At 51.8% G+C, this 26,882-nt stretch overlaps 1 protein-coding gene across 1 annotated transcript in view; it reads right to left on the bottom strand.

Annotated features, from left to right (window-relative positions):
* Positions 1 to 4,137: 4,137 nt before the first annotated feature.
* Positions 4,138 to 26,882, bottom strand: part of LOC140458975 (ETS domain-containing transcription factor ERF-like) — a 56,441-nt gene continuing 33,696 nt past the window's right edge. Inside the window, exon 5 of the mRNA XM_072553713.1 lies at positions 4,138 to 5,090. Within this exon, the coding sequence (XP_072409814.1) occupies positions 4,435 to 5,090 (656 nt within the window). The 3' untranslated portion in view covers positions 4,138 to 4,434. The remainder of the gene's footprint in view (positions 5,091 to 26,882) is intronic.

Raw genomic sequence — 26,882 nt, forward strand, 5'->3', positions numbered from 1 at the left:
CTGACTGCAGGAGTGGGGACATCAATTCGCAGCTGTACAGGACACTGGGGACGCCACCTTTTGGAATCCTGAATGCATTTCTGGCCTCCCTGCTATAGGAAGGATGTCATTAAACTGGAATGGGTGCGAAAGGTGTTTCCAAGGATGTCACGGAGACTGGAAGGTTTGAGGTTACAAGGAAAGGCCAGGACCGTTCTCATCAAATCCCGACAGTGTGGAAGCAGGACATTCGGTCCATCAAGTCCACACTGATCCTCAGAAGAGCATCCTACCCAGACCGACACCATCCCTGATAACCCTGCATTCCCCGTGGCTAATCCACCCTAACCTACACATCCCTGGGCACTATGGGACAATTTAGCATGGCCAATCCACCCTAACCTACACATCCCTGGACACTATGGGACAATTTAGCATGGCCAATCCACCCTAACCTGCACATCCCTGGGCACTATGGGACAATTTAGCATGGCCAATCCACCCTAACCTACACATCCCTGGGCACTATGGGACAATTTAGCACGGCCAATCCACCCTAACCTGTACATCCCTGGGCACTATGGGACAATTTAGCACGGCCAATCCACCCTAACCTGCACATCCCTGGGCACTATGGGACAATTTAGCATGGCCAATCCACACTAACCTGCACATCCCTGGGCACTATGGGACAATTTAGCATGGCCAATCCACACTAACCTGCACATCCCTGGGCACTATGGGACAATTTAGCACGGCCAATCCACCCTAACCAACACATCCCTGGGCACTATGGGACAATTTAGCATGGCCAATCCACCCGAACCTACACATCCCTGGGCACTATGGGACAATTTAGCATGGCCAATCCACCCTAACCTGTACATCCCTGGGCACTATGGGACAATTTAGCATGGCCAATCCACCCTAACCTGTACATCCCTGGACACTATGGGACAATTTAGCATGGCCAATCCACCCTAACCTACACATCCCTGGGCACTATGGGACAATTTAGCATGGCCAATCCACACTAACCTGCACATCCCTGGGCACTATGGGACAATTTAGCACGGCCAATCCACCCTAACCAACACATCCCTGGGCACTATGGGACAATTTAGCATGGCCAATCCACCCGAACCTACACATCCCTGGGCACTATGGGACAATTTAGCACGGCCAATCCACCCTAACCTACACATCCCTGGGCACTATGGGACAATTTAGCACGGCCAATCCACCCTAACCTGTACATCACTGGGCACTATGGGACAATTTAGCACGGCCAATCCACCCGAACCTGCACATCCCTGGGCACTATGGGACAATTTAGCACGGCCAATCCACCCTAACCTGCACATCCCTGGGCACTATGGGACAATTTAGCACGGCCAATCCACCCTAACCTGCACATCCCTGGGCACTATGGGACAATTTAGCACGGCCAATCCACCCTAACCTACACATCTTTGGACTGTGGGAGGAAACCAGAGCATCCAGAGGAAACCCACGCAGACACGGGGAGAGTGTGCAAACTCCACACAGACAGTCACCCCCGAGGCTGGGATCGAACCGGGGTCCATGGCGCTGTGATGTAGCAGTGCTCACCCACTGAAGCCACTGTGCCACCCTGAGGTGTAGGAGGCTAAAGGGTTTATAAAATCACGAGGGGCAAGGTTAGGGTGAATAGACAAGATCCTTTCCCCACGGTAGGGAATCCTAAACCCATGAGCATTGGTGAGAGGGGAAAGATTTAAAGGGAGCTGAGGAGTTCACATACAATGGAGTTCAATATAAGACGATTTAAGGTTAATGAAACCATTCGGCATAAGCAGCTGAAATCTCCACAAATAAGTTTTGAACAGTGAGTCTGGAAGCGAGTTTAAACCATTGGGTTTGTCTTTATTGCTTTTGATCATCCAATTTTTGTGAAGCCTTGGAATCAAACCTTCTTTGATAAGATTAAAAACAATAATTAATACATGTGCTTATATATATATATATATATAAATATATATATTTATATATATGTATATATACATATATATATATATATAAGCACCTCTCCGCACGTGACAGAACACACATGAAGATAGCAATGGCTACATTACAATCGACAGCACCAGTTACACGCAGACAGGAGGACTATATACAGAGAGCTTAAGATCAGCCAATCCAGCGGAAAATATTCAGGCTCCAAAAAAATAAATACATCACGTATGTTTCTCAAGTGCTTTCATTTCTTTTCTGTACTTCTCAACCAAGCCTCCCGTCAACATTTCTTTTGCAAAGTTAATTTATTTTAATATGTACAATATTCGAGACCTTGACTGCTTTCCAGTCACACATTTTGAGGCTTTTCTCCCCCCCTCCTCCCCTCCTACCCCCCACCCCCCCATTCAACCTTCCCCTGCGTTCACCCGTCCTCCATCCCTTGAACAGAATTCTCCCTGCTTCACTCGGTGTTTCAACCCCCCCTTTTTTGGGGGGGGGGGGGTTGCCAGTGGGACTCCGTCGCAACGTGGCGTGGGGTTTTAAGTTTCGAGAGTTGGGCTCGCGTTGGGGCAACTTGAAGGCGCCAACTTGAGAACTGGAATTCTAAAACCGAGTTTGAGGCAATGAAACGTCAGTGTTCACATCCTCACTGCCGGATTCTCGCTCCCCCAGCGACTTTGCCCTTTTCAGCAGAGAGTCCAAGCAGTGTGGAAACAGGCCATTCAGCCCAACAAGTCCGCACTGACCCACCGCCCCTTTCTCTGTAGCCCTGCGTTTCCCATGGTTGACACCTCTCACCAACACATCCCCGGACACTATGGGGCAATTCCTCATGGCCGATCCACCCTCACCTTCACATCTTTGGACTGTGGGAGGAAACCCAAACCCAGGTCCCTGGCGCTGAGAGGCCACGTTGTGGCTCAGTAGTTAGCATGGCTGTCTCACAGCACCAGGGACCTGGGTTCGAACCCAGCTATCCTCTGTGTGTGTGTGAGAGAGAGAGAGAGAGAGAGAGAGAGAGAGAGATTATGATTGAGAGACAGAGACACACACACACACAGAGGGGAGTTTGAGCAAAAGACAGATAGATAGAGGTAGGTTTAGAGACAGAGAGATCCTGAGAAATACAGGAATATGCAGATGGATTATTATTGAGGCAGAGAGAGAGAATTGGTGACCAATAAAAGGAGAAAGATATACATACACACACATTTATAGAGAGAGAGAGGGGGTGAGAATGTGTGTGTGTGTGTCTGTGTGTATACATAGGTACAGAGAGAGAGAAAGAGATAAATAAATGAAAAGGTAGACTCAAGTGACAGGACAGGTATAAAGAGACAGAGAGGCAGGAAGAGAGAGTTAGGGAGACTGGTCGAGTGAGTGAGAGAGAGAGAGATGGACAGAGAGAGGGAGATGGACAGAGAGAGGGAGATGGACAGAGAGAGGGAGATGGACAGAGAGAGGGAGATGCAGAAAAGCAATGAGAGGGAAATAAAAAAAAAACAAAGACAAGAGAAAGACAAAAGGCCTGAAGTGAAAGCACACAGAGGTGAGGAGAGAGAAAGAGAGCGAGAGCAGTGAGAGAGAGAGAGAGATACGACACGGAGGATGGGGAAGAGTTTACACAAATACAGAGGGGAGACTTAGAGCTGGAGGCAACTAATGGCCCACATTCTGCCCTCTCCGAACCCCTGCTCCCATGTTCCCTGATAAAGGACGATCCCAGGATCAAAATCCAACCTCCCCCCACCCCACCCCACCCCACCCCCACCCCCCTCCTCCTCTAACATGACCCTGGGCCAGTGATTGCTGGAGTCTCCATTATCCTGGTGGTGGTTGATCCCGAGGGGTCACCGCTGAAGGGCCGAGAGTGAGATTTGTCCGAACCCTCCGCCAGGGGCCGCAAAACTGAACCCAGCCGTCCAAACTGAACCGAGCCCTTCCCACCTCCCTCCCCCCCCCCCCAACGGAATCCTGCTAACGCTGTCAGAGACACTGGCGGGGAAGCATCGGGTCCTGTCGAGCGGGCTCGAGCTGGGGGGGGGGGGAGGAGAGTCAAAACCTCGACTCCCCTGCCCCTCGGAGGCTGACCTGCGTTTTCACAGCGCCACACTCTCACGACTCTGAGACGCTGCGGTCCTTGCTTTCTCTTGAGGCGGTGGGGGGGGGGGGGGGAGAAAGGTTGACGGAGCGGGGAGTCAAAAAGGGAAAAAAAAAATTATCCCAAGGATTTTCAAACGCGGCAGAGTCCACTTTGAGTGAAACGAAACCCCCTGCTACTTGAAAGCGTTCGATTCTCCCTGATGAGAACGACCCACAACAATCGAACATATTTACTGAAACCCAAGTAAATCTAATAAACTCTACATAAACACTGATGCCTCGCCAGCTCCTTCAGGCCCCTATAATACACGGTGTTTCTCTCTTGGGCCTTTTGCGGAGGGGATGGACTCCACATCAGCTCCTGTACCCCAGTGCGAATGCTTTGTCTTTGCCAGCTCCCCGCTCCGGGCCTCCGACGAGATTCTTCAGCTGCTCGGCCGAGGACAGGTCGGCCTTCTGGCCCGCCTTGAGCCAGGGCTCAGGCCCGGAGGCCCGAGACAGCTCCGCGCAGGCCTCGCCCTCCTCCGAGCTCGAGTCGCTGATGTCGGTCACCTCCAGGTCAGAGTCGGTCTCGGCCTTGAGCCAGGAGGCCCCCCCGTCGCTGCAGGCCGCCCCCCGCTCGCAGGCCCCTCCCTTGCCCGCAGGGAGCCCGGGGCCTGGGGGAGAGGCCGAAGGGCCCGGCCGGAGGGTCTGGGCGGCGGCGGCTGGGTAAGAGGGGTGCTGCCCCTTCAGCCCTAGGCCTAGGCGGGAGTAGGTGGGCCCGTGCTGAGTTGGCACCCGGTCGCCGGTCTCGGCGGGGGGCAGCAGGGAGATCTGGGCCGGCAGGTGGGCCAGGCCCCCGGTCAGGGAGCCCGGGTAGTAGTGGGGGGGGTACAGGGCGGACATCTTGGAGCCCGGCAGGCCGAAGGCGGGTGACGGGTACGATGGCAGGGGCCACGGGTACTCTGAGAGGTGGCTGCTCCTGGCGTAGGCCCCCATCATGCCCGGAGGCTTCGAGTAATATGGAGGCCCTGTGTGAGAGACAGAGAGAGAGAGAGAGAAATCCAAAACAGAGTGAGGGCAGGCCAAACAGTTCATCACAGAGGACACAAATACATCCCCCCATATCCTCACCCTGAAACGGTATCCCCCATATCTTACCCTGAGCCCTATATTCCCCATATCCACACTCTGATCCTGTATCTCCCATATCCACACCCTGACCCCTGTATCCTCCATATCCTCACCCTGATCCTGTATGCCCCATATCCACACCCTGACCCCTGTATCCCCCATATCCTCACCCTGATCCTGTATCTCCCATATCCTCACCCTGACCACTGTGTCCCCCATATCCTCACCCTGAAACGGTATCCCCCATATCCACACCCTGACCCCTGTATCCCCCATATCCTTATCCTGACCCTGTATCCCCCATATCCTCACCCTGAAACAGTATCCCCCATATCCACACCCTGACCCCTGTATCCCCCATATCTACACTCTGATCCTGTATCTCCCATATCCTCACTCTGATCCTGTCCCCCATATCCTCACCCCTGTATCCCCTATATCCACACCCTGACCCTGTATCCCCCATATCCTTACTTTGACCATTATATCCTCATTACCACACCCTGACCCTGTATCCCCCATTTCCTCACCATGACTGTGTATCCCCAGGTCCTTACCCTGACACCCGTATCCCCCATATCCTCACTGACCCCTTTATCCCCATACCCTTACTATGACCGCTTACTATCTTCACTCGAACCTTGTATCCACATATCCTCACCCTGATTCCCTGTACCCCCCATATTATCACCCTGACCCTTGAATCCTCATATTTTCTCTCTCACCCTGTATCCCCCATATCCTCACCGTGACTGCTGTATCAACCACATTTGCGCTCTGAACTTGTATTCCCCCATAACTTCACTCTGATCCCTGTCACCCCCATATCCACACCATGGCCGTGTTGCCCCATATCCTCACCCTAACATCTGTATCCCCCAGAACTTCACTCTGACCTTGAAACACCCACATCCTTACTCTGACCCTGTATCTCCCATATCCTCACTCTGACTCTGTATCTCCCATATCATCACTCTGACCCTGTATCTCCCATATCATCACTCTGACCCTGTATCTCCCATATCATCACTCTGACCCTGTATCTCCCATATCATCACTCTGACTCTGTATCTCCCATATCATCACTCTGACCCTGTATCTCCCATATCATCACTCTGACTCTGTATCTCCTATATCATCACTCTGACCCTGTATCTCCTATATCATCACTCTGACCCTGTATCTCCCATATCATCACTCTGACCCTGTATCTCCCATATCATCACTCTGACTCTGTATCTCCTATATCATCACTCTGACCCTGTATCTCCCATGTAGTGCAGTGAAGAAGGCATATGGCGTACTGGCTTTTATTGGTAGAGGAATTGAGTTCCGGAGTCCTGAGGTCATGCTGCAGTTGTATAAGACTCTGGTGCGGCCGCATCTGGAATATTGTGTGCAGTTTTGGTCGCCATACTATAGGAAGGATGTGGAGGCACTGGAACGGGTGCAGAGGAAGTTTACCAGGATGTTGCCTGGTATGGTAGGAAGATCGTATGAGGAAAGGCTGAGGCACTTGGGGTTGTTTTCATTGGAGAAAAGAAAGTTTAGGGGTGATTTGATAGAGGTGTACAAGATGATTAGGGGGTTAGATCGGGTTGACAGTGAGAACCTTTTTCCACGTATGGAGTCAGCTATTACAAGGGGGCATAGCTTTAAATTAAGGGGGGGTAGATATAGGACAGATGTTAGGGGTAGGTTCTTCACTCAGCGAGTCGTAAGTTCATGGAATGCCCTGCCAGTAGCAGTGGTGGACTCTCCCTCTTTATGGGTATTTAAGCGGGCATTGGATAGGTATATAGAGGATAGTGGGTTAGTGTAGGTTAGGTGGGCTTTGATCGGCGCAACATCGAGGGCTGAAGGGCCTGTACTGCGCTGTATTCTTCTATGTTCTATGTTCTATCACTCTGACCCTGTATCTCCCATATCATCACTCTGACTCTGTATCTCCCATATCATCACTCTGACTCTGTATCCCCATATACCAACTCTGACCCTACACACCCATATCCTCACCCTGACCCCTGTATACCCCATATCCTCACCCTGATCCTGTATCATCCATATCTTAACTTTGACTCTATATTCCTCTCATATCCTCACTCTGACCCTATACCCCTCTCAGATCCTCACTCTGACCCTGCACCCCATATCTTCATCCTGATGCTGTATCATCCATATCCTCACCTGACCCCGTATCCCCCTTTAATCTCACCCTGACCCCGTATCCCCCGTATCCCCACCCTGACTGCTGTATCTGCCATATCCTCACTCACTCTGACCTCTGTATCCCCTCATCCTCACCCTGACCCCTGAATCCCCCATGTCTTCACTCTGACCCTGTATCCCCATATCGTCACCCTGTCACTGTATCACACACATCCTGACATTGACCAGCACATCTCCCACATCCTCACTCTGACACCTGTATCCCTCATATCTTCTTCCTGACTCCTGTATCCCCCATATCCTCAGCCAGACTCTTGTTTCCCCATTTTCTCACCCTGACCCCTGAATCCCCATAACCTCACCCTGACCCCTGCAACCCCATATCCTCATCCTGACTCTGTATCCTCATATTCTCACCCTGACCCCCTGTATAGCTCTTTGTTCTCACTTTTACCCCTGTATCCCCTATATCCTCACTCTGACCCCGGAATCCCACATGTCTTCACTCTGACCCTTATGCCATATTCTCACCCTGACCCAGTATCCCCTATATCCTCATTCTGATCCTGTATTCCCCACATCCTCACCCTGACCCTGTATCTCCATATCCTCAGTCTGGCTCCATATCCTAACAGTGACCTTGTATCTCCATACCCTCACTGTGACCCAACAGATATTCTCACTCTAACCTTGTATCCCCCAAATCCTCACTCTGAACCTTGTATCCCCCATATCCTCACCCTGACCCCTATTTCCACCATATCTTTACTCTGACCCAGTATCCCCATATCCTCACCCTGACCCCGTATCCCCCATATCTTGACTCTGACCCCTGTATCTCCCATATCCTCACCCTGACCCCGTATCCCCCATATCTTGACTCTGACCCCTGTATCTCCCATATCCTCACCCTGACCCCATATCCCCATATCCTCACCCTGACCCTTGTACCCAATATCCTCATCCTGACCTCATATCCCCATATTCTCAACCCGACCTCTGTTCCCTCCGTATCTTCACCCTGACCATGTATCCTCCATATCCACACCCTGACTTTGTATTACCATAACCTCACCTTGGCCCCTGTATCCCCCATATCCACACTCTGAACCTGTATTCCTCATATCCTACTCTAATCCAGTATCCCCTTATCCTCACCTGACCATGCAACCCGATAACCTCCGCAAATCTGTATCCCCCATATCTTCACTCTGACCCTGTACACCGCATATCCTCACCCTGACCTAAGTACACTACGTATCCATACGCTGACCCCCGCACCCACCATATACTCATCCTGATCCCTGTATCCCATATCTTCACCCTGACCCCTGTATCCCCATATCCTCACCCTGACCCCTGTATCCCAATATTCCCATCCTGACCCCTGTATTCCCATATCCTCACCCTGACCCCTGTATTCCCATATCCTCACCATGACTCCTGCATCCTCCATATCCTCACCCTGACCCCTGTATTCTCATATCCTCACCCTGAACCCTGTAGCCCCCATATCTTCACTCTGACCCCTGTATCTCCATATCCTCACCCTGACCCCTGTATCCCCATATCCTCATCCTGACACCTGTATTCCCATATCCTCATCCTGACCCCTGTATCCCCATATCTTCACTCTGGCCCCTGTATCTCCATATCCTCACCCTGACCCCTGTATCCCCACATCTTCACTCTGGCCCCTGTATCCCACATCTCCTCAGCCTGCCCCCTGTATTCCCCATATCCCCACTCTGACCCAGTATTCCCCATATCCCCACTTTGACCCATTATCCCCCATATACTCACCCTGACCCTGAATCCTCCATATCCTCACTCTGATCCCTGTATCCCAATATCCTCATCCTGACCCCTGTATCCCAATACCCTCACCCAGACCCCATATCCTCACCCAGACCCCTGTATCCCGATATCCTCATCCTGACCCCTGTATCCCCATATCCTCACCCTGACCCCTATATCCCCACCCTCATCCCTGTTTCCCCATATCCTCACCCTCACCCCTGTATCCCCATATCCCCACTCTGACCCCTACATCCCCACCCTGAATCCCCATATCCTCATCCTGACCCCTGTATTCCCATATCCTTACCCTAACCCCTATATCCCCATATCCTTATCCTGAACCATGTATCCCACACATCCTCAGCCTGACCCCTGTATCCCAATATCCTCATCCTGACCCCTGTATCCCACACATCCTCAGCCTGACCCCTGTATCCAATATCCTCATCCTGACCCCTGTATCCCCATATCCTCATCCTGACCCCTGTATCCCACACATCCTCAGCCTGACCCCTGTATCCAATATCCTCATCCTGACCCCTGTATCCCACACATCCTCAGCCTGACCCCTGTATCCCAATATCCTCATCCTGACCCCTGTATCCCCATATCCTCACCCTGACCCCTGTATCCCCATATCCTTATCCTGACCCATGTATCCCACACATCCTCAGCCTGACCACTGTATCCCAATATCCTCATCCTGACCCCTGTAACCCCATATCCCCACTCTGACCCTTGTATCCCCCATATCCACACCCTCACCCCTCTATCCCTATAACCCCACCCTGACCCCTGTATCCCTCATATGCTCACTCTCACCCTGATCCCTGTATCCCCATATCCTCACCCTGACCACCGGATTCCCATATCATCATCCTGACCCCTGTATCCCCATACCCTCATCCTGATCAAGTATCCCACACATCCTCATCATGACCCCTGTATCCCCATTTCCTCATCCTGATCAATGTATCCCACACATCCTCATCCTGACCCCTGTATCCCCATATCCTCACCCTGACCCCTGTATCCCCATATCATTATCCTGACCCATGTATCCCACACATCCTCAGCCTGACCCCTGTATCCCAATATCCTCATCCTGACCCCTGTATCCCCATATCCTCATCCTGACCCTTGTATCCCCATATGCTCACCCTGACCCCTATATCCCCATATCCTCACCCTGACCCCTGTATTGTCATATTCTTATCCTGACCCCTGTATCCCACACATCCTCAGCTTGACCCCTGTATCCCCATATCATCATCCTGACCCCTGTACCCGCTTATGCTCACCCTGACTCCTGTATTCCCATATCCTCACCCTGATCCCTGTATTCACATATCCTCACACTGACCCCTGTATCCCCATATCCTCACACTGACCCCTGTATTCACATATCCTCACACTGACCCCTGTATCCCGATATCCGCACCCTGACCCCTGTATCCCCATATCCTCACCCTGACCCCTGTATCCCCATATCCTCACACTGACCCCTGTATTCACATATCCTCACACTGACCCCTGTATTCACATATCCTCACCCTGACCCCTGTATCCCCATATCCTCACCCTGACCCCTGTATCCCCATATCCTCACACTGACCCCTGTATTCACATATCCTCACCCTGACCCCTGTATCCCCATATCCTCACCCTGATCCCTGTATCCCCATATCCTCACACTGACCCCTGTATTCACATATCCTCACCCTGACCCCTGTATCCCCATATCCTCACCCTGACCCCTGTACCCCATATCCTCACCCTGACCACTGTATTCACATATCCTCACCCTGACCCCTGTATCTCCATATCCTCACCCTGACTCCTGTATTCCCATATCCTCACCCTGACCCCTGTATCCCTATATCCTCACCCTGACCCCTGTATCCCCATATCCTCACACTGATCCCTGTATTCCCATATCCTCACCCTGACCCCTGTATCCCCATATCCTCACCCTGACCCCTGTATCCCCATATCCTCACACTGATCCCTGTATTCACATATCCTCACCCTGACCCCTGTATTCCCATATCCTCACCCTGACCCCTGTATCCCCATATCCTCACACTGACCCCTGTATTCACATATCCTCACCCTGACCCCTGTATCCCCATATCCTCACCCTGATCCCTGTATCCCCATATCCTCACCCTGATCCCTGTATCCCCATATCCTCACACTGACCCCTGTATTCACATATCCTCACCCTGACCCCTGTATCCCCATATCCGCACCCTGACCCCTGTATCCCCATATCCTCACCCTGACCACTGTATTCACATATCCTCACGCTGATCCCTGTATCCCCATATCCTCACCCTGACTCCTGTATTCCCATATCCTCACCCTGACCCCTGTATCCCCATATCCTCACCCTGACCCCTGTATCCCCATATGCTCACACTGATCCCTGTATTCCCATATCCTCACCCTGACCCCTGTATCCCCATATCCTCACCCTGACCCCTGTATCCCCATATCCTCACACTGATCCCTGTATTCACATATCCTCACACTGACCCCTGTATTCACATATCCTCACACTGACCCCTGTATACCCATATCCTCACACTGATCCCTGTATTCACATATCCTCACACTGACACCTGTATTCACATATCCTCACACTGCCCCCTGTATCCCCATATCCTCACCCTGACCCCTGTATCCCCATATCCTCACCCTGACCACTGTATTCACATATCCTCACCCTGACCCCTGTATCCCCATATCCTCACCCTGACTCCTGTATTCCCATACCCTCACACTGACCCCTGTATCCCCATATCCTCACCCTGACCCCTGTATCCCCATATCCTCACACTGATCCCTGTATTCCCATATCCTCACCCTGACCCCTGTATCCCCATATCCTCACCCTGACCCATGTATCCACATATCCTCACACTGATCCCTGTATTCACATATCCTCACACTGACCCCTGTATCCCCATATCCTCACACTGATCCCTGTATTCACATATCCTCACACTGACCCCTGTATTCACATATCCTCACCCTGACCCCTGAATCCCCATATCATCATCCTGACCCTTGTACCCGCTTATGCTCACCCTGACCCCTGAATCCCCATATCCTCACCCTGACCCCTGTATCCCCATATCCTCACACTGATCCCTGTATCCCCATATCCTCACCCTGACCCCTGTATCCCCATATCCTCACACTGATCCCTGTATTCACATATCCTCACACTGATCCCTGTATCCCCATATCCTCACATTGATCCCTGTATTCACATATCCTCACCCTGACCCCTGTATTCCCATATCCTCACCCTGACCCCTGTATTCACATATCCTCACCCTGACCCCTGTATTCACATATCCTCACCCTGACCCCTGTATCCCCATATCCTCACACTGATCCCTGTATCCCCATATCCTCACCCTGACCCCTGTATCCCCATATCCTCACACTGATCCCTGTATTCCCATATCCTCACCCTGACCCCTGTATCCCCATATCCTCACCCTGACCCATGTATCCACATATCCTCACACTGATCCCTGTATTCACATATCCTCACACTGACCCCTGTATCCCCATATCCTCACACTGATCCCTGTATTCACATATCCTCACACTGACCCCTGTATTCACATATCCTCACCCTGACCCCTGAATCCCCATATCATCATCCTGACCCTTGTACCCGCTTATGCTCACCCTGACCCCTGAATCCCCATATCCTCACCCTGACCCCTGTATCCCCATATCCTCACACTGATCCCTGTATCCCCATATCCTCACCCTGACCCCTGTATCCCCATATCCTCACACTGATCCCTGTATTCACATATCCTCACACTGATCCCTGTATCCCCATATCCTCACATTGATCCCTGTATTCACACATCCTCACCCTGACCCCTGTATTCCCATATCCTCACCCTGACCCCTGTATTCACATATCCTCACCCTGACCCCTGTATTCACATATCCTCACACTGACCCCTGTATCCCCATATCCTCACACTGATCCCTGTATCCCCATATCCTCACCCTGACACCTGTATTCACATATCCTCACCCTGACCCCTGTATCCCCATATCCTCACACTGATCCCTGTATCCCCATATCCTCATCCTGACCCCTGTATCCCCATATCCTCACACTGACCCCTGTATCCCCATAACCTCACTCTGATCCCTGTATTCACATATCTCCACCCTGACCCCTGTATCGTCATATTCTTACCCTGACCCCTGTATCCCACACATCCTCAGCTTGACCCTGTATCCCCATATCATCATTCTGACCCCTGTACCCGCTTATGCTCACCCTGACCACTGTATTCACATATCCTCACCCTGACCCCTGTATCCCCATATCCTCACCCTGACTCCTGTATTCCCATATCCTCACACTGACCCCTGTATCCCCATATCCTCACCCTGACCCCTGTATCCCCATATCCTCACACTGATCCCTGTATTCCCATATCCTCACCCTGACCCCTGTATCCCCATATCCTCACCCTGACCCCTGTATCCCCATATCCTCACACTGATCCCTGTATTCACATATCCTCACACTGACCCCTGTATTCACATATCCTCACACTGACCCCTGTATCCCCATATCCTCACCCTGACCCCTGTATCCCCGTATCCTCACCCTGACCACTGTATTCACATATCCTCACCCTGACCCCTGTATCCCCATATCCTCACCCTGACCCCTGTATCCCCATATCCTCACACTGATCCCTGTATTCACATATCCTCACACTGACCCCTGTATTCACATATCCTCAACCTGACCCCTGTATCCCCATATCCTCACCCTGACCCCTGTATCCCCGTATCCTCACCCTGACCACTGTATTCACATATCCTCACCCTGACCCCTGTATCCCCATATCCTCACCCTGACCCCTGTATCCCCATATCCTCACACTGATCCCTGTATCCCCATATCCTCACCCTGACCCCTGTATTCACATATCCTCACCCTGACCCCTGTATTCACATATCCTCACCCTGACCCCTGTATCCCCATATCCTCACACTGATCCCTGTATCCCCATATCCTCACCCTGTCCCCTGTATTCACATATCCTCACACTGATCCCTGTATTCACATATCCTCACCCTGACCCCTGTATCCCCATATCCTCACACTGATCCCTGTATCCCCATATCCTCACCCTGTCCCCTGTATTCACATATCCTCACACTGATCCCTGTATTCACATATCCTCACCCTGTCCCCTGTATCCCCATATCCTCACACTGGCCCCTATATTCACATATCCTCACCCTGACCCCTGTATCCCCATATCATCATCCTGACCCTTGTACCCGCTTATGCTCACCCTGACCCCTGTATCCCCATATCCTCACCCTGAGTCCTGTATTCCCATATCCTCACCCTGACCCCTGTATCCCCATATCCTCACACTGATCCCTGTATCCCCATATCCTCACCCTGACTCCTGTATTCCCATATCCTCACCCTGACACCTGTATCCCCATATCCTCACCCTGACCCCTGTATCCCCATATCCTCACACTGATCCCTGTATTCCCATATCCTCACCCTGACTCCTGTATCCCCATATCCTCACCCTGACACCTGTATCCCCATATCCTCACACTGATCCGTATTCACATATCCTCACACTGACCCCTGTATCCCCATATCCTCACACTGATCCCTGTATTCACATATCCTCACACTGACCCCTGTATTCACATATCCTCACCCTGACCCCTGTATCCCCATATCCTTATCCTGACCCATGTATCCCACACATCCTCAGCCTGACCCCTGAATCCCCATATCCTCACCCTGACCCCTGTATCCCCATATCCTCACACTGACCCCTGTATTCACATATCCTCACCCTGACCCCTGTATCCCCATATCCTCACCCTGACCCCTGTATCCCTATTACCCCACACTGACCCCTGTATTCCCATATCCTCACCCTGACCCCTGTATCCCCATATCCTCACCCTGACCCCTATATCCCCATATCCTCACACTCACCCCTATATCCCCATATCCTCACACTGACCCCTGTATTCACATATCCTCACCCTGACCCCTGTATTCACATATCCTCACCCTGACCCCTGTATCCCCATATCCTCACCCTGAACCCTGTATCCCCATATCCTCACCCTGACCACTGTATTCACATATCCTCACCCTGACCCCTGTATCCCCATATCCTCACCCTGACTCCTGTATTCCCATATCCTCACCCTGACCCCTGTATCCCCATATCCTCACCCTGACCCCTGTATCCCCATATCCTCACACTGATCCCTGTATTCCCATATCCTCACCCTGACCCCTGTATCCCCATATCCTCACCCTGACACCTGTATCCCCATATCCTCACACTGATCCCTGTATTCACATATCCTCACACTGACCCCTGTATCCCCATATCCTCACACTGATCCCTGTATTCACATATCCTCACACTGACCCCTGTATTCACATATCCTCACCCTGACCCCTGTATCCCCATCTCATCATCCTGACCCTTGTACCCGCATATGCTCACCCTGACCCCTGAATCCCCATATCCTCACCCTGACCCCTGTATCCCCATATCCTCACACTGACCCCTGTATTCACATATCCTCACCCTGACCCCTGTATCCCCATATCCTCACCCTGACCCCTGTATCCCTATATCCTCACACTGACCCCTGTATTCCCATATCCTCACCCTGACCCCTGTATCCCCATATCCTCACCCTGACCCCTATATCCCCATATCCTCACACTGACCCCTATATTCACATATCCTCACCCTGACCCCTGTATCCCCATATCCTCACCCTGATCCCTGTATCCCCATATCCTCACACTGACCCCTGTATTCACATATCCTCACCCTGACCCCTGTATCCCCATATCCTCACCCTGACCTCTGTATCCCCATATCCTCACCCTGACCACTGTATTCACATATCCTCACCCTGACCCCTGTATCTCCATATCCTCACCCTGACTCCTGTATTCCCATATCCTCAGCCTGACCCCTGTATCCCCATATCCTCACCCTGACCCCTGTATCCCCATATCCTCACACTGATCCCTGTATTCCCATACCCTCACCCTGACCCCTGTATCCCCATATCCTCACCCTGACCCCTGTATCCCCATATCCTCACACTGATCCCTGTATTCACATATCCTCACGCTGACCCCTGTATCCCCATATCCTCACCCTGACCGCTGTATCCCCATATCCTCACACTGACCCCTGTATTCACATATCCTCACCCTGACCCCTGTATCCCCATATCCTCACCCTGACCCCTGTATTCACATATCCTCACCCTGACCCCTGTATCCCCATATCCTCACCCTGACCCCTGTATCCCCATATCCTCACCCTGACCCCTGTATTCACATATCCTCACCCTGACCCCTGTATCCCCATATCCTCACCCTGACTCCTGTATTCCCATATCCTCACCCTGACCCCTGTATCCCCATATCCTCACCCTGACCCCTGTATCCCCATATCCTCACCCTGATCCCTGTATTCCCATATCCTCACCCTGACCCCTGTATCCCCATATCCTCACCCTGACCCCTGTATCCCCATATCCTCACACTGATCCCTGTATTCACATATCCTCACACTGATCCCTGTATTCACATATCCTCACACTGACCCCTGTATTCACATATCCTCACCCTGACCCCTGTATCCCCATATCATCATCCTGACCCTTGTACCCGCTTATGCTCACCCTGATCCCTGTATCCCCATATCCTCACCCTGACCCCTGTATCCCAATATCCTCACACTGATCCCTGTATCCCCATATCCTCACCCTGACCCCTGTATCCCCATATCCTCACACTGATCCCTGTATTCACATATCCTCACACTGATCCCTGTATCCCCATATCCTCACCCTGACCCCTGTATCCCCATATCCTCACACTGATCCCTGTATTCCCATATCCTCACCCTGACCCCTGTATCCCCATATCCTCACCCTGACCCCTGTATCCCCATATCCTCACACTGACCCCTGTATTCACATATCCTCACCCTGACCCCTGTATCCCCATATCCTCACCCTGATCCCTGTATCCCCATATCCTCACACTGATCCCTGTATTCCCATATCCTCACCCTGACCCCTGTATCCCCATATCCTCACCCTGACCCCTGTATCCCCATATCCTCACACTGATCCCTGTATTCACATATCCTCACACTGACCCCTGTATTCACATATCCTCACACTGACCCCTGTATCCCCATATCCTCACACTGATCCCTGTATTCACATATCCTCACACTGACCCCTGTATTCACATATCCTCACCCTGACCCCTGTATCCCCATATCCTCACCCTGACCCCTGTATCCCCATATCCTCACCCTGACCACTGTATTCACATATCCTCACCCTGACCCCTGTATCCCCATATCCTCACCCTGACTCCTGTATTCCCATATCCTCACCCTGACGCCTGTATCCCCATATCCTCACCCTGACCCCTGTATCCCCATATCCTCACACTGATCCCTGTATTCCCATATCCTCACCCTGACCCCTGTATCCCCATATCCTCACCCTGACCCCTGTATCCCCATATCCTCACACTGATCCCTGTATTCACATATCCTCACACTGACCCCTGTATCCCCATATCCTCACACTGATCCCTGTATTCACATATCCTCACACTGACCCCTGTATTCACATATCCTCACCCTGACCCCTGTATCCCCATATCATCATCCTGACCCTTGTACCCGCTTATGCTCACCCTGACCCCTGAATCCCCATATCCTCACCCTGACCCCTGTATCCCCATATCCTCACACTGATCCCTGTATCCCCATATCCTCACCCTGACCCCTGTATCCCCATATCCTCACACTGATCCCTGTATTCACATATCCTCACACTGATCCCTGTATCCCCATATCCTCACCCTGACCCCTGTATCCCCATATCCTCACACTGATCCCTGTATTCACATATCCTCACCCTGACCCCTGTATTCCCATATCCTCACCCTGACCCCTGTATTCACATATCCTCACCCTGACCCCTGTATCCCAATATCCTCACACTGATCCCTGTATCCTCATATCCTCACCCTGACCCCTGTATTCACATATCCTCACCCTGACCCCTGTATTCACATATCCTCACCCTGACCCCTGTATCCCCATATCCTCACACTGATCCCTGTATCCCCATATCCTCATCCTGACCCCTGTATCCCCATATCCTCACACTGACCCCTGTATCCCCATAACCTCACTCTGATCCCTGTATTCACATATCTCCACCCTGACCCCTGTATCGTCATATTCTTACCCTGACCCCTGTATCCCACACATCCTCAGCTTGACCCTGTATCCCCATATCATCATTCTGACCCTTGTACCCGCTTATGCTCACCCTGACCACTGTATTCACATATCCTCACCCTGACCCCTGTATCCCCATATCCTCACCCTGACTCCTGTATTCCAATATCCTCACCCTGACCCCTGTATCCCCATATCCTCACCCTGACCCCTGTATCCCCATATCCTCACCCTGACCCCTGTATCCCCATATCCTCACACTGATCCCTGTATTCCCATATCCTCACCCTGACCCCTGTATCCCCATATCCTCACCCTGACCCCTGTATCCCCATATCCTCACACTGATCCCTGTATTCACATATCCTCACACTGACCCCTGTATCCCCATATCCTCACACTGATCCCTATATTCACATATCCTCACACTGACCCCTATATCCCCATATCCTCACACTGACCCCTATATTCACATATCCTCACCCTGACCCCTGTATCACCATATCCTCACCCTGATCCCTGTATCCCCATATCCTCACACTGACCCCTGTATTCACATATCCTCACCCTGACCCCTGTATCCCCATATCCTCACCCTGACCTCTGTATCCCCATATCCTCACCCTGACCACTGTATTCACATATCCTCACCCTGACCCCTGTATCTCCATATCCTCACCCTGACTCCTGTATCCCCATATCCTCACCCTGACCCCTATATCCCCATATCCTCACACTGACCCCTATATTCACATATCCTCACCCTGACCCCTGTATCCCCATATCCTCACCCTGATCCCTGTATCCCCATATCCTCACACTGACCCCTGTATTCACATATCCTCACCCTGACCCCTGTATCCCCATATCCTCACCCTGACCTCTGTATCCCCATATCCTCACCCTGACCACTGTATTCACATATCCTCACCCTGACCCCTGTATCTCCATATCCTCACCCTGACTCCTGTATTCCCATATCCTCACCCTGACCCCTGTATCCCCATATCCTCACACTGATCCCTGTATTCACATATCCTCACGCTGACCCCTGTATCCCCATATCCTCACCCTGACCGCTGTATCCCCATATCCTCACACTGACCCCTGTATTCACATATCCTCACCCTGACCCCTGTATCCCCATATCCTCACCCTGACCCCTGTATTCACATATCCTCACCCTGACCCCTGTATCCCCATATCCTCACCCTGACCCCTGTATCCCCATATCCTCACCCTGACCCCTGTATTCACATATCCTGACCCTGACCCCTGTATCCCCATATCCTCACCCTGACTCCTGTATGCCCATATCCTCACCCTGACCCCTGTATCCCCATATCCTCACCCTGACCCCTGTATCCCCATATCCTCACCCTGATCCCTGTATTCCCATATCCTCACCCTGACCCCTGTATCCCCATATCCTCACCCTGACCCCTGTATCCCCATATCCTCACACTGATCCCTGTATTCACATATCCTCACACTGATCCCTGTATTCACATATCCTCACACTGACCCCTGTATTCACATATCCTCACCCTGACTCCTGTATCCCCATATCATCATCCTGACCCTTGTACCCGCTTATGCTCACCCTGATCCCTGTATCCCCATATCCTCACCCTGACCCCTGTATCCCCATATCCTCACACTGATCCCTGTATCCCCATATCCTCACCCTGACCCCTGTATCCCCATATCCTCACACTGATCCCTGTATTCACATATCCTCACACTGATCCCTGTATCCCCATATCCTCACCCTGACCCCTGTATCCCCATATCCTCACACTGATCCCTGTATTCCCATATCCTCACCCTGACCCCTGTATCCCCATATCCTCACCCTGACCCCTGTATCCCCATATCCTCACCCTGACCCCTGTATCCCCATATCCTCACACTGACCCCTGTATTCACATATCCTCACCCTGACCCCTGTATCCCCATATCCTCACCCTGATCCCTGTATCCCCATATCCTCACACTGATCCCTGTATTCCCATATCCTCACCCTGACCCCTGTATCCCCATATCCTCACCCTGACCCCTGTATCCCCATATCCTCACACTGATCCCTGTATTCACATATCCTCACACTGACCCCTGTATTCACATATCCTCACACTGACCCCTGTATCCCCATATCCTCACACTGATCCCTGTATTCACATATCCTCACACTGACCCCTGTATTCACATATCCTCACCCTGACCCCTGTATCCCCATATCCTCACCCTGACCCCTGTATCCCCATATCCTCACCCTGACCACTGTATTCACATATCCTCACCCTGACCCCTGTATCCCCATATCCTCACCCTGACTCCTGTATTCCCATATCCTCACCCTGACCCCTGTATCCCCATATCCTCACCCTGACCCCTGTATCCCCATATCCTCACACTGATCCCTGTATTCCCATATCCTCACCCTGAACCCTGTATCCCCATATCCTCACCCTGACCCCTGTATCCCCATATCCTCACACTGATCCCTGTATTCACATATCCTCACACTGACCCCTGTATCCCCATATCCTCACACTGATCCCTGTATTCACATATCCTCACACTGACCCCTGTATTCACATATCCTCACCCTGACCCCTGTATCCCCATATCATCATCCTGACCCTTGTACCCGCTTATGCTCACCCTGACCCCTGAATCCCCATATCCTCACCCTGACCCCTGTATCCCCATATCCTCACACTGATCCCTGTATCCCCATATCCTCACCCTGACCCCTGTATCCCCATATCCTCACACTGATCCCTGTATTCACATATCCTCACACTGATCCCTGTATCCCCATATCCTCACCCTGACCCCTGTATCCCCATATCCTCACACTGATCCCTGTATTCACATATCCTCACCCTGACCCCTGTATTCCCATATCCTCACCCTGACCCCTGTATTCACATATCCTCACCCTGACCCCTGTATCCCAATATCCTCACACTGATCCCTGTATCCTCATATCCTCACCCTGACCCCTGTATTCACATATCCTCACCCTGACCCCTGTATTCACATATCCTCACCCTGACCCCTGTATCCCCATATCCTCACACTGATCCCTGTATCCCCATATCCTCATCCTGACCCCTGTATCCCCATATCCTCACACTGACCCCTGTATCCCCATAACCTCACTCTGATCCCTGTATTCACATATCTCCACCCTGACCCCTGTATCGTCATATTCTTACCCTGACCCCTGTATCCCACACATCCTCAGCTTGACCCTGTATCCCCATATCATCATTCTGACCCCTGTACCCGCTTATGCTCACCCTGACCACTGTATTCACATATCCTCACCCTGACCCCTGTATCCCCATATCCTCACCCTGACTCCTGTATTCCCATATCCTCACCCTGACCCCTGTATCCCCATATCCTCACCCTGACCCCTGTATCCCCATATCCTCACCCTGACCCCTGTATCCCCATATCCTCACACTGATCCCTGTATTCCCATATCCTCACCCTGACCCCTGTATCCCCATATCCTCACCCTGACCCCTGTATCCCCATATCCTCACACTGATCCCTGTATTCACATATCCTCACACTGACCCCTGTATCCCCATATCCTCACACTGATCCCTGTATTCACATATCCTCACACTGACCCCTGTATTCACATATCCTCACCCTGATCCCTGTATCCCCATATCATCATCCTGACCCTTGTACCCGCTTATGCTCACCCTGACCCCTGAATCCCCATATCCTCACCCTGACCCCTGTATCCCCATATCCTCACACTGATCCCTGTATTCACATATCCTCACACTGACCCCTGTATTCACATATCCTCACACTGACCCCTGTATTCACATATCCTCACCCTGACCCCTGTATCCCCATATCCTCACCCTGACCCCTGTATCCCCATATCCTCACACTGACCCCTGTATTCACATATCCTCACCCTGACCCCTGTATCCCCATATCCTCACCCTGATCCCTGTATCCCCATATCCTCACACTGACCCCTGTATTCACATATCCTCACCCTGACCCCTGTATCCCCATATCCTCACCCTGACCCCTGTACCCCATATCCTCACCCTGACCACTGTATTCACATATCCTCACCCTGACCCCTGTATCTCCATATCCTCACCCTGACTCCTGTATTCCCATATCCTCACCCTGACCCCTGTATCCCTATATCCTCACCCTGACCCCTGTATCCCCATATCCTCACACTGATCCCTGTATTCCCATATCCTCACCCTGACCCCTGTATCCCCATATCCTCACCCTGACCCCTGTATCCCCATATCCTCACACTGATCCCTGTATTCACATATCCTCACCCTGACCCCTGTATTCCCATATCCTCACCCTGACCCCTGTATCCCCATATCCTCACACTGACCCCTGTATTCACATATCCTCACCCTGACCCCTGTATCCCCATATCCTCACCCTGATCCCTGTATCCCCATATCCTCACCCTGATCCCTGTATCCCCATATCCTCACACTGACCCCTGTATTCACATATCCTCACCCTGACCCCTGTATCCCCATATCCGCAGCCTGACCCCTGTATCCCCATATCCTCACCCTGACCACTGTATTCACATATCCTCACGCTGACCCCTGTATCCCCATATCCTCACCCTGACTCCTGTATTCCCATATCCTCACCCTGACCCCTGTATCCCCATATCCTCACCCTGACCCCTGTATCCCCATATGCTCACACTGATCCCTGTATTCCCATATCCTCACCCTGACCCCTGTATCCCCATATCCTCACCCTGACCCCTGTATCCCCATATCCTCACACTGATCCCTGTATTCACATATCCTCACACTGACCCCTGTATTCACATATCCTCACACTGACCCCTGTATACCCATATCCTCACACTGATCCCTGTATTCACATATCCTCACACTGACCCCTGTATTCACATATCCTCACACTGCCCCCTGTATCCCCATATCCTCACCCTGACCCCTGTATCCCCATATCCTCACCCTGACCACTGTATTCACATATCCTCACCCTGACCCCTGTATCCCCATATCCTCACCCTGACTCCTGTATTCCCATACCCTCACCCTGACCCCTGTATCCCCATATCCTCACCCTGACCCCTGTATCCCCATATCCTCACACTGATCCCTGTATTCCCATATCCTCACCCTGACCCCTGTATCCCCATATCCTCACCCTGACCCATGTATCCACATATCCTCACACTGATCCCTGTATTCACATATCCTCACACTGACCCCTGTATCCCCATATCCTCACACTGATCCCTGTATTCACATATCCTCACACTGACCCCTGTATTCACATATCCTCACCCTGACCCCTGAATCCCCATATCATCATCCTGACCCTTGTACCCGCTTATGCTCACCCTGACCCCTGAATCCCCATATCCTCACCCTGACCCCTGTATCCCCATATCCTCACACTGATCCCTGTATCCCCATATCCTCACCCTGACCCCTGTATCCCCATATCCTCACACTGATCCCTGTATTCACATATCCTCACACTGATCCCTGTATCCCCATATCCTCACATTGATCCCTGTATTCACATATCCTCACCCTGACCCCTGTATTCCCATATCCTCACCCTGACCCCTGTATTCACATATCCTCACCCTGACCCCTGTATTCACATATCCTCACCCTGACCCCTGTATCCCCATATCCTCACACTGATCCCTGTATCCCCATATCCTCACCCTGACCCCTGTATCCCCATATCCTCACACTGATCCCTGTATTCCCATATCCTCACCCTGACCCCTGTATCCCCATATCCTCACCCTGACCCATGTATCCACATATCCTCACACTGATCCCTGTATTCACATATCCTCACACTGACCCCTGTATCCCCATATCCTCACACTGATCCCTGTATTCACATATCCTCACACTGACCCCTGTATTCACATATCCTCACCCTGACCCCTGAATCCCCATATCATCATCCTGACCCTTGTACCCGCTTATGCTCACCCTGACCCCTGAATCCCCATATCCTCACCCTGACCCCTGTATCCCCATATCCTCACACTGATCCCTGTATCCCCATATCCTCACCCTGACCCCTGTATCCCCATATCCTCACACTGATCCCTGTATTCACATATCCTCACACTGATCCCTGTATCCCCATATCCTCACATTGATCCCTGTATTCACATATCCTCACCCTGACCCCTGTATTCCCATATCCTCACCCTGACCCCTGTATTCACATATCCTCACCCTGACCCCTGTATTCACATATCCTCACCCTGACCCCTGTATCCCCATATCCTCACACTGATCCCTGTATCCCCATATCCTCACCCTGACACCTGTATTCACATATCCTCACCCTGACCCCTGTATCCCCATATCCTCACACTGATCCCTGTATCCCCATATCCTCATCCTGACCCCTGTATCCCCATATCCTCACACTGACCCCTGTATCCCCATAACCTCACTCTGATCCCTGTATTCACATATCTCCACCCTGACCCCTGTATCGTCATATTCTTACCCTGACCCCTGTATCCCACACATCCTCAGCTTGACCCTGTATCCCCATATCATCATTCTGACCCCTGTACCCGCTTATGCTCACCCTGACCACTGTATTCACATATCCTCACCCTGACCCCTGTATCCCCATATCCTCACCCTGACTCCTGTATTCCCATACCCTCACCCTGACCCCTCTATCCCCATATCCTCACCCTGACCCCTGTATCCCCATATCCTCACACTGATCCCTGTATTCCCATATCCTCACCCTGACCCCTGTATCCCCATATCCTCACCCTGACCCCTGTATCCCCATATCCTCACACTGATCCCTGTATTCACATATCCTCACACTGACCCCTGTATTCACATATCCTCACACTGACCCCTGTATCCCCATATCCTCACCCTGACCCCTGTATCCCCGTATCGTCACCCTGACCACTGTATTCACATATCCTCACCCTGACCCCTGTATCCCCATATCCTCACCCTGACCCCTGTATCCCCATATCCTCACACTGATCCCTGTATTCACATATCCTCACACTGACCCCTGTATTCACATATCCTCAACCTGACCCCTGTATCCCCATATCCTCACCCTGACCCCTGTATCCCCGTATCCTCACCCTGACCACTGTATTCACATATCCTCACCCTGACCCCTGTATCCCCATATCCTCACCCTGACCCCTGTATCCCCATATCCTCACACTGATCCCTGTATCCCCATATCCTCACCCTGACCCCTGTATTCACATATCCTCACCCTGACCCCTGTATTCACATATCCTCACCCTGACCCCTGAATCCCCATATCCTCACACTGGCCCCTATATTCACATATCCTCACCCTGACCCCTGTATCCCCATATCATCATCCTGACCCTTGTACCCGCTTATGCTCACCCTGACCCCTGTATCCCCATATCCTCACCCTGAGTCCTGTATTCCCATATCCTCACCCTGACCCCTGTATCCCCATATCCTCACACTGATCCCTGTATCCCCATATCCTCACCCTGACTCCTGTATTCCCATATCCTCACCCTGACCCCTGTATCCCCATATCCTCACCCTGACCCCTGTATCCCCATATCCTCACACTGATCCCTGTATTCCCATATCCTCACCCTGACTCCTGTATCCCCATATCCTCACCCTGACACCTGTATCCCCATATCCTCACACTGATCCGTATTCACATATCCTCACACTGACCCCTGTATCCCCATATCCTCACACTGATCCCTGTATTCACATATCCTCACACTGACCCCTGTATTCACATATCCTCACCCTGACCCCTGTATCCCCATATCCTTATCCTGACCCATGTATCCCACACATCCTCAGCCTGACCCCTGAATCCCCATATCCTCACCCTGACCCCTGTATCCCCATATCCTCACACTGACCCCTGTATTCACATATCCTCACCCTGACCCCTGTATCCCCATATCCTCACCCTGACCCCTGTATCCCTATTACCCCACACTGACCCCTGTATTCCCATATCCTCACCCTGACCCCTGTATCCCCATATCCTCACCCTGACCCCTATATCCCCATATCCTCACACTCACCCCTATATCCCCATATCCTCACACTGACCCCTGTATTCACATATCCTCACCCTGACCCCTGTATTCACATATCCTCACCCTGACCCCTGTATCCCCATATCCTCACCCTGAACCCTGTATCCCCATATCCTCACCCTGACCACTGTATTCACATATCCTCACCCTGACCCCTGTATCCCCATATCCTCACCCTGACTCCTGTATTCCCATATCCTCACCCTGACCTCTGTATC

The sequence above is a fragment of the Chiloscyllium punctatum genome, chromosome 34 (genome assembly GCF_047496795.1).
Source record: "Chiloscyllium punctatum isolate Juve2018m chromosome 34, sChiPun1.3, whole genome shotgun sequence".
Lineage (NCBI taxonomy): Eukaryota > Metazoa > Chordata > Chondrichthyes > Orectolobiformes > Hemiscylliidae > Chiloscyllium > Chiloscyllium punctatum.